This window comes from Gavialis gangeticus, unplaced genomic scaffold, assembly GCF_001723915.1.
Source record: "Gavialis gangeticus isolate Ggan-Ray unplaced genomic scaffold, GavGan_comp1, whole genome shotgun sequence".
NCBI classification, from domain to species: Eukaryota; Metazoa; Chordata; order Crocodylia; family Gavialidae; genus Gavialis; species Gavialis gangeticus.
Window position 1 is genome coordinate 66,893,092 of NW_017728995.1, and position 10,473 is coordinate 66,903,564.

The following is a 10,473-nucleotide window of genomic DNA, read 5'->3' on the forward strand; positions in this document are numbered from 1 at the left end:
GGTGTTCGCTGCCAAGTGAACATGGAGATTCCTAGTAGCACCACAGTACAGTTCATGTACGTGGGGTGTACATGAAATAAATTTGAGAAGCCTAGTGCCATCTGCTTCCAGCTGCTGGCATTTTTTGGAGCCTTCCGTGGAGGAGCAGGAATGTGTGAGGTACTCTGCTACTACAGTAATGGGTGAAGTTTAAGAGCCTTGATAGATCAAACAGGGATCGCATGGTTTTTTTTGCAAGTCAAGTATGTGGTGCTTTGCAGAGCTATATGATTCCTACTTGCGCTGTGTCTATCTAGCCAGTGCTGCTAATCATTGCTGAAGGCAGTCCAAATTATGAAAGAGCAGGTAACAAGTGGGTTGGAGGACCTGTAGGGTGACCTTGCCAAGCAGTGGTGTGACAGATCAGGGGAGAAGCTCTGTGGTAGAAAAGTGAGGAGAAACTTCCAAGTGTTTGCCTGAATCTGGTACTGTGGGGAAAGGCCCCAGTGAGAGGAGAATGAACTGCTCTTCCATCTGTGGTCATGCTGTGACTATAGCTGCTCATATACCTGCTTGTTCAGTTCACTTGTGATACTGAAAATTCATGAAAATGGTTTCATACTGAATGCAATGATTTGTCCTTGAGCTTTGACAGAGGTTTCTTGTTCATATAAAAATTAAGTACATTTTTAAATAAACTATTCCAAACAAAAAGTTGAAGTTTTCTTTTAAAAATGTTGAAAATTTTTATTTAGGTGTTTCAATATGTTTTTTGTTTTCTGCTGGCCAAAACAGTGACTGCAATGCACATTCTTAACACAAATCTTCATTTTTTCAGTGAAAATGGTTCTGTCCAAGACATTTTGCTTAGCAGTAGCACTGAATCATGCTGTCATGTAATCATGAGTGTAAATTGCCTTCTCCTAGGCTGAATGGAGAGAAGAAGTAAAGAAACACTTTGAGAAAATTAAAAGTGAAGGAACTTGCATACACCGGCTAGATGAAGAGTTGATTCGGCGCCGAAGAGAAGAGCTTAGGTCTGTTTACAGTCTCTCATCTGCTACTCCACCTCTTTTCCCAGCCCGTTCTGGCTGTTGATCAGAATGATACATACAGAAATCATTGCCTCACTCTCAGCTAACCATTCCCTTTGTTCTGAACCGTGTCACCGTAAAGGGAGGTCAGCACTGGTATGTAGTCAGCAAATTTTGAACTTGGGTTGGCTACCACAGGTTAAACTTGCAGTGAAAATGAGCTGGGTCTTAACTTGAGTTGGCTGCTTGAGTTCCAGTCCAGCTCTTTTCTCTAGTCTTGCACTGAAGATGAATTGAAAAGGAGGTGGAGAAAAAGTGGTACTAGGATGATCAGGAGAAGGGAGAGCATATCTTGTGATGAGAGTAGAAGAGCGTCGTGTTCAGTCGAACCAAATAAAATTGACGGGAACTACAATTGCTGTCTATCATGTCATGGGAATAAACATCAGGTGGGAGAGAGGCTACTTAAGGTAAAGTGCAATGTTAGCAAAAGAACAAATGGGTAAAACCTAGCCTTGGATAAATTTAGGCTGCAAACTAGTGATTTCTGGTGATGACACAGCAGTGAAGTTTTGGAGCACTGAGAGTTGTAGGGGCAACATACTTAAGTCTTGAGATGGAGTTTAGGAACAGAATTATACAGCAGGGATAAGTGTGATAGCAGGAGACTGGACATAATTATCCAAGAGATCTTTTCCCATGTGGTGTACTTAAGATCCTACCTAGCCCAATTAAAAAAAACACAGTTGTCTCATGAGCTACAAATACCGTACTTCATTTGTAGGCTCCTTAGTATGCATATTTAGGTGCATCCATAATAAGTAAGTCTCTTTATCAGATGGTAGGTAATGTGACTGGCTTTTGGGGAATTCTACTGTGGATAAAATAGTTCAGTTTTCATATGCGTTAGCAGGTTGTGGTAAAACCTAACGAAGGGAAAGGTGACCATCTCTCTCCAACTCTGCACTTCCTCCTCCCCAGATGAGAAGTGTTTGTTCATCTGTCCAAGGCACCAGATCCTCAGGTTGTGAAGCTGAGGCTTGTTTTTTTTTCTCTTTAACAGACATGCATTAGATATCCGTGAACACTATGAAAGAAAGCTAGAGCGAGCCAATAATTTGTACATGGAACTCAGTGCCATCATGCTACAACTGGAGGTCCGTGAGAAGGAGCTCATCAAGTACGTATGTGGAAGGAGAAGGGGTGTGCGTGTGCACCCACTCACAGCTGGGGAGTGTTTCTGAACAGGGAATAAATAAACTGTCTCTTTTCTGCTTGATAGCACTTTTGGTCGGGTTTGCAGCAGGGTGCATCCAGACCTGGAGTCCAGGTCAGGCCTCTCCCTAATCCCTCAGGGTCATTGCCTAGAGTTGAGGGGAATTTCCTTAAGGACGGTGACCGACAGCTTCTCTCTCTCTGTTAATACCTTTCTCCCTTTGCAGTTTGAACAAAAGAGGTGTTTTTGTGGTTAGATGCTACCAGTGCCAAAATGGCCTTGCTGCCAGCCCCTCTATAAAGGGGAAGGAGACAGTTTGCCTTGAACCATGTGCCAGGGCCCGTAAAGATGCCTGATGTCTGCAAAGAGAGTTTAGACAATGACCCTTTCTGCACGTGGAACACGTTACACGTGCCAGCAGTCTCTGAAAGAGCGTTCTGATACGACTCACTGCTGCTTTTATGTCCAGTACTCCCTCCCATCTTTTAGAGAAGAACCCTCGGGATCGTTTTTTGTTCTGTCTTCCAGGCGGGAACAAGCTGTGGAAAAGAAATATCCTGGCACTTACAAGCGCCACCCAGTCAGACCAATAATCCACCCCAATACAGTGGAAAAGCTGATGAAGAGAAAAGGGGTTTCCCATAAGCCAGGGGGTCAGACCAAGAGGTAAGAAACTTATGCACAAAGCAGAACCCTAGCTGAGCAACTGCGTTCTGCACACAAGCATGACAGTGCGGCTGTAACTGTTAAGTGCTTTCAAGTTGTAGGGAAAAATTCTACCCTCACTTACACCTATTTGAAACATTTGGTCCACAGACACTGCACAGGGGATGCTACTTGAGCCAGTACAAACCTGACTCTGAGATCCCCAAGGAGTTTTTGGGGCTGTCAGAGAGAACCACATAATTCCCATTCAGAGCAGATTTGGCGATAGATCAACCCTAGCCCTCACATGCAAGTTATTAGGAAGGGTAACCATGCTGCTAGGGCACTAGGCTGGGATGTGAGAGGGCTAGCTTCTATTCCTGTGTCAGCCACGTACTCCCTGTGTAACCTTTGGTGTGTTATATGCAGCTAGACTTTCAAAGGCGTTTGCTAGTTTTGTGTATTTCTGGGCATCTGCATGGTTGGATTCACTGATTGACAGTCACTACAACTGACTGATACTTTTGCTTTCCAGTTGAAATAAGCTAGGCTGCCATTTGTGGGTGGTTTTGGTGGTGGTGTGTGGGAACTCCTTGTGCAGGGTGCTGTATAAATATGTGGTAAGAGACAGTCTCTGCCTCTGTGGAGCTTCTAGTCTAAGCACGAGGCAGAGTTGAGGGGAGAGGTGTAACAACTGAGGAGTGGTGAGCCACAAAGGGCATGGGGTTGCCAAGATTTCTTCTTATGGGAAGTCGGTGAGCTTTAGGATTGGAAAAAGAAATGAGGCTCTCTTGGGGGAGGTTAGCTAGAAGGAAGTTTGGGGAAGGGAAGAAGATGGAATAGAGGGGGGTGGAGGAAGAAAGGAGTGACACTAAATGTAAGGGTTCATGACTGAGCAGGGGGGGACCAGAGAGTGTTGGAGTCAGTAGCCAGTCAGCAGACGGAAAATTGCGTCCGTAGGCTGTGCAAAGCAGAGTCCAAGAACAATGTTGGCATCTGCGGCTGTGTCTCTGATCTTCTGCCAGCTCAGGCATCAGCCCCAGGCTGACTGCGTTTGTTGGTCTTTGCTCTAAATCCCATTTGACTGTCTCCCAGGCCAGACCTGCTGAAGTCAGAGGGCATCCCCAGTGTGGAGGCAGCACCCAACAGCTCGCCTGTCTCAGGAAGTCCCAAAATGGCAACCCTCGGTGGCAAAGGCCGGTATCGCAGCAAGCCACGTCACCGCCGGGGGAACAGCAAAGGCAGCTATAACGATTTTGCAGGGATCTTGAAAAACCAGCCAGGGCCAGACGACGCACCCCACCCACCTCCTCACCAGAGCCATCCTCCTCCTCCTCCTCCTCCTCACAGCCTACAGCACCAGCAACAGCACCATGGCCACCCCCATCCCCAGGGCCACCATGCGCGGCTCAACACCCATGGACAGGACATTGCAAACTGTGCAAACAACCTGAGGTACTTTGGCCCAGCAGCAGCTCTGCGGAGCCCCCTCAGCAACCATGCCCAAAGACGGATGTCGGGCTCCAGCCCCGATCTCATCTCAACCGCTATGGAAGCAGACTGCCGGAGGCACTTAGAGAATGGGGAGAACAAGGCTGGTCACTGGGAGTGCTGTACAACAGATCCATACAGCGCCTGTCCACAGTGCCGGCAAGGGAACAGCGGTCAGGAACAGGTGCCATCCATGGGGCAAGGGACGAGCTGGCCTGAATCCACCACATGTGGGTCCTTTTACGGAAATGCCCACTTCTTTGAGAAGACGGAGGTGGAAGGATTCAGCAAATGCAAGTCTGCATCCTCTCTAGGCACTCCCCAACAGGTGACCCCATCTGGGCTGCCTTGCAAAACAAGACCCCTTCAAAAGGTAAGGACCACATTGCATTCTTGTAAACAATAGTGACCCATTGTTGAAGATCTCCCACATGTACTGCATGGCATGGTGTAATTTGAGGGAAAAAAAAAGTATGTGATAGCATATGTGGAAGATGGGGATTAAGGCTGTCCGTGGGTATTAGTTTAAAGATAATTTTCCATTCGTGTACTTGACTTTGCAACTTCAATATTCTTTTAAAGTAGCTGATGTCATTCTCTATCACTAAGGTCCAAACTTTTTATTTGGAGACCGTGTTTCCAAGTGTGCATAACCTAGTCACACTGTGTTTTTCCTTCAGTTTTCTAATCATGTGTCTATCTCAGACTGAAGTTGCTTGGGAAAACTCAGCAAAAGTTAAGCTGTTTTTTTAGACAATGGGGAATATGCATTTGTTTGGAAACTCTTGCACCTTCATGCTTTGTAGAAGGGTTCTGGAATTTGCCAGGGTCAGGGGTGGGCCTTTTGCTGTTTCTTCAAGAAGCTGCCCAGATTCAGCTAAGTTGCAAGAAGGAAAGGCAGACCTCACACATTCTCAAGAGGGATCTGCTAGTTCGGCAGCTAAATTTTTCAAAGGTTTCTTCTGTGTGCCTGGCTCAGGAGATGGAGGCAGTCCTACTGGCAATGGAGGATGGTGAGCAGGGACTGGTCTAGCTGGAGTGTTGATGGGTAGGGACGATAGGCTGAGGCAAAGGTAAGGTCCAAGATGGAGGGATAAGTGGGGATGAGACATGTGACTGAAGGGACATAATAGTAGAAACTGAATCTGGGACATGGACCTACAATGGGTAGGTGTGGGGAGACAAGTACAGGTTGGAGGGTCCAGAGACTGAGGGTTCAGACTTGAGGGCAGGAGTGGGAGTAGAAATATATGCATCTTCTAGAGGAACCAGCAACGAAAGCCAGGTTTCCTGAGTCTCATCATTCCTGTGAAACCCACTGGTAAAGTCAGTCTCATCCCATTGTACTGGCTGGTTCACAAAGATGACAACCTACTACCATTGTCACCTGCTGCATCAGCTCAAAGGGCAGAACTAAAATTGCCAACCCTGCTCTTGAGCCGTATGGATGTCAGTGTGGATCCACCTAATTGCATTTCTGTTTATGCAGTTTGCTTTCAAAAAACTTTTAAAATGGCACTGAAAAATCTACTCTAAAAGAATGGTTCTGGTGGTTGAGACAAGTACTCAGCAGTTAGGAAGTGGCATCCCATGTGACTTTAATGTGGTCCCCATATCTGCCTGGACTGTGATACCTGCTTGACATTGCATACTGTTTTTATCCACAGAGGCTCTCCCTCTTTTCATTCAGTTTGCAGGGTGGTTGATCCTCTGGGGATTGTGTAATAACAGAGGTTTGGTCTGCAGGCCTCCTGCCTCGTTTATTGACCAAACTGGACAAATGAGGAAACTGTAGGAAGAGAAAGGTTGATTTCCACCGTTAAGATAGTCGAATGCTGCCTTGGAAAATGGGATTCTATCACTGCCCGTGGCACAGAGCTCTCGCACGGCACTGGGCAAGTCGATGAAATCATACACTTCACAGGCAGTCACAAAGTGTGCGTTCCAAGTGCCAGCACGAGCTTCTGGGGTCTGATTTGCAGACGTGCTGAGCGCTTGCAGCTGTCACGGTCATCAGTGAAAGCCACATTGAACATGGAAGTGTTCTGTAAGGCAAAGTTCTCCGACAAGACAGGCTTCAAGCATCTCATATGGGTTACCCAGAATTAACATGTGCTTTTGGCGTTAATGTCTCTGAACTGAGATAATACCACTTTTCTTTCACAACGCACACAAAGTAAATTAATTTCAATCATAGATTTCAGTCATAGAGAAGTTGGACTAGATGTGACCACCCAGAGGTCACATCTAGTCCAACCCCCCACCTGAGGCAGGATCAGCCCTGTCCAAACCACCTCAGACAAATCCATTGTCTAACCTGTTAGCAAAACTACACAGTCAACCCTGACAACACAAGACATAACACCCTAACAGGCCACAGGTACAGCAAGGGGACTGCGGTAGCTAATGTCCTGGTGCTTTAAAAGTTGTTAAAAACCACTTGAGAGATTCAAGGAGATCCATGTCTCCTGTTACAAAGGAAGGCAAAACCCCAACAGTGGATGTGTCTACATGTTCATTAATGCCCTTTAGATGCTATGCATTTAGTTTACTTCCTTAATAAAGCACTGACTAAATATGCAGTACCTAAAGTTACTGTGCAGTAATGCTGGTGCACAGTTAGGGAAGCTTACTGCACATTAGCCTAATAACACTGTGCAGTAGGCTATTAGCATGGTTTTTGCCATGACACGCTATTGCACAGTGTTACTAGGCCAATGTGCAGTAAGCATCTCATGCAGATGCACCCAGTCTGGACCAGTCTGACCACAAGAGAAAATTTCTTCTTGACCCTGAACATGGCAATCAATCTGACCCTAAGTGGAGGGGCAAGATCCTGTAGCCAGGAACCTCCAGCTTTGATCCCAGCAGCAGCATTGGCACAGCCCAGTCAAATCCTCAGCCTTGGCTACAGCCAGCACCCAATACCTATGTGGAAGGCTCAAAAACACCCTGACACATGTAGCTGCAGGAGGGGAAAATTTTCCTTTCTGGCAACCAGCAAAGCTCAGAAATCTGGCAGATCCCCATAGTAGAACATAGGCATTGCTAAGCCTAGATCATCCCTGACTGATGCCTGTCCAGTCTCCTCTTGAATATCTCCAGCGATGGAGAGTCTGTGGTTGTGAAGCGCTCAGATAACTCTGCAATAACTTCAGGAGAAAAGCACAGAAAGGAATTAACTCTGTATCCAAAGCATAAAAAAAGAAAACAGGCACTCACACTTTGGTTGGGAAGTAGAAAACCAAATAATGAAAAGTCAGCACCCTGTGGAAAAAGGAGTTTGACCTCATGCAGTGAAATCCTATATCATAATACATATGTACTGGAGGGCAAATTATGGTTGCACAGGTTATCTCAGGTAACCACCTGGCAGAGAGGATTGGCTGTAGTCCTCCCCATATTATGTAAGAGTGATGATATTTTGTGTGAATTTGGGGAGGACATTGGCTTCTGAGAGAAATACTAGGGAAGGTGCTAACCTCTTGGCTGTCATCATACCTGAGTGCAGAAGCGAAGACTAAGTGTCTCTCAGCTGCTTGCTGCAGCTCAACATACTCTTGAAGCTGGTTTGTGCAGACAGTCTCTTGCTGCTGTTGTGATTATGGGGTTCATTTCCCCAGGATCATAGTTGGCTTGCTCTTAGACCAGAGGCTGGATTACAACATCTTGTGTGCTTATCTTGGTGCAACAAACGGGATGCAGTACCTGCAGTGACTCCCTCCAGGAGACTGTGACCAGTGACACATGCGGAGACCAGACAGCCTTCTTGAACCAGCACGTGGTTTAATCTTAGGAGCTGGAACACATGGCAGTTAGAGAAAAAGGAGTTGAAATCAGCAGTCTGTACTCCTGTCTGTCTTACTCTCTCATAACCCTGGCAGACCTACCTTCTCCAGATGCTTCACTAGGCACTTATTTCTTAACTGGGTTCCTCTGAACAGCTCCCCTCCAGAAGCATTCCTTTTTCAAATGGCTGTGGTTCTTTTAGTTTCCAGACATAACATGGCCTGATGATCACTTTTCACACTTGCAGGGAATCTGCCTGTCTTGAGCTGTTCTTTCACTTGCTCTTTGTTTTTTCCAGTAGCAAAGTATTAAACTGAAGTCAAACTTTTGTATGGCAATCATCCCTGGATGTTTGCAAATACAGTGTTCATATTTTACTGCAGAGTGGACATGTCTACACATCTTTGTTAATGTGCCTTAATTACTGTGTATTTAGTTTAGTACTTGTTTAAGGAAGTAGAAACTAAAGAAGGAACTAGAGTTACTACGTAGTTACACTGGTGTACAGTTATTTGGTGACGCTTACTGTGCATTAGCTCTATAACACTGTGCAGTAGGCTATTAGCACGGTTTTTAATTTCCACATTACTGCACAGCGGTATTAGGCTAATGCACAGTAAGCATCTCATGTGGACATGACAAGCATCCCCAGCTCCATCACTTTTAGCTTACTTCAGACTCTGGCTTCCTTTCACTTTTTAAATTTTCTCTCAGGCCTCCTCTGCATTTTTAAACTTGACTAGAGTGGACTGGCTTGTCTGGAGGGTTAGGGAATAATATGGCAACATCCTTATTACTCCAGCTGTGGTCACTTCACTTTGTTGGTTATCATGGCAAGCCTTTGCGTGGTCACCATACTCCACTGCCTTATCTATCTAATCTCTCAGTGACCAGATTGTACGTTATATCACCCCAGTATACTGGCCATCTCTTCCTTGTGATATTATTTTAGAGATAAAGAATTGGAATAATATTTTTTTCGGGTATGAACTTATACATGACAGAATATTTCAGAACTAAGTATTAATGGTCCCTGCTGAATGTGGTGTCTCTGGTTAACCTTCATCCTTGGAGGTTTTTAAGACCTGGCTAGACAAAGCCTTTACTGGGATGAAGTAGTTGGGCATGGTCCTACTTTGAACAGGCCATTGGACTAGATGATCTATGATTCTGTCCTGAAGAAGACAGGATAGATACATACCTTAGAGACTAAATCAGAGATTTATAGCATAAGCTTTTGTGAACATAAGCGCACGTCATCAGATGCTGTGAAAGGACATGCACAGTCACGTGAAGGACTGCAAAACTGTACCAGTCTCTTCTGTGATCTTTGGTTGCAGATTTGCCTTAAAACTTGTTTACATGGGGAAACTGCCTGATAGAGCTGTAGTAGTGTAATATTGCTTTAGCTATTCCAGTGCGACTCCCTGAGCTGGGCATGGCCTTCCAAAATGATTAAAGCAACTAATGGAAGATAATTGCTCAAATTCAAAACACAGAACAGATTAGGTATGCCAATCTGAAGTCATTTTCACTGTCAGTCAGTTTCCACTTAGACAAGAACTCAATCCTGACTCTTAGCATGCTACCTTAGAAATACCTTCAGAAGATTGCAGTAGTTCAAAAGTTTACCCTAAATAATGTAACCAAGACCTATATAATACTCTGATAAAATTACTTTAGTACCACGTTTGTTGGACTCTGCTAAGTTGTTTGGTAGACTTTACTAATAAAATTCAGCAGCGGATACGCATCAGTCCAGTATGTCCTGTCCTGGCCAGATCATTTTCATAGGTCTTGGTTTGCAGAACTTGGCTTGCCTGTGTTTGGAGTGCTGCAGTCCCTTGATGTGGTGACACTGTACCAGGAACCAGGTGGTAGTTATGGACCTGCCTGTTTGCTCTTGCACAAGTCCAACATCATTGTTCTCTTTCTTGCCCTGTACCAGAGTGGCGAGGAGTCTTCAGAAGAGGAAGAAGGAGAAGTGGACAGTGAAGTGGAGTTCCCTCGGAGGCAGAGGTAAATCATTTGTTTGCAGGGCAGAATCTAGGTGTCTGGAGGATTTCAGCTTTTGTCATTGAACAGCATGGCAACGTGCTGAGAATTTGGACCTGTCGGCAAGAGCATGATGGATCCCTACGAAATCACTGACCATGTACTGCCTAGCAGAGATGAGCTTTAGCTTAGGCCTACCCAGTCCCCTAGAGGATATACTCTGGCAGGAACATACTCTACCCTAGTAGTTAGGGTTACCATATTTCCTGTATAAAAAAAAAAAAAAAGGACACCTCTGAGGGGGGGGGGGGGGGGGGGGATGAG

The 10,473-nt window shown here is 45.5% G+C and overlaps 1 protein-coding gene across 3 annotated transcripts in view; it reads left to right on the top strand.

The window, feature by feature from the left end:
- MAP3K13 (mitogen-activated protein kinase kinase kinase 13) overlaps positions 1 to 10,473 on the top strand; it is a 144,475-nt gene that overhangs the window by 126,102 nt on the left and 7,900 nt on the right. For all 3 annotated transcript variants that reach the window (XM_019503794.1, XM_019503793.1, XM_019503795.1), the window contains 5 exons: positions 907 to 1,016; positions 2,077 to 2,193; positions 2,758 to 2,895; positions 3,970 to 4,738; positions 10,103 to 10,173. In XM_019503794.1, coding sequence (XP_019359339.1) covers positions 907 to 1,016; positions 2,077 to 2,193; positions 2,758 to 2,895; positions 3,970 to 4,738; positions 10,103 to 10,173 — 1,205 coding nt within the window. The remainder of the gene's footprint in view (positions 1 to 906; positions 1,017 to 2,076; positions 2,194 to 2,757; positions 2,896 to 3,969; positions 4,739 to 10,102; positions 10,174 to 10,473) is intronic.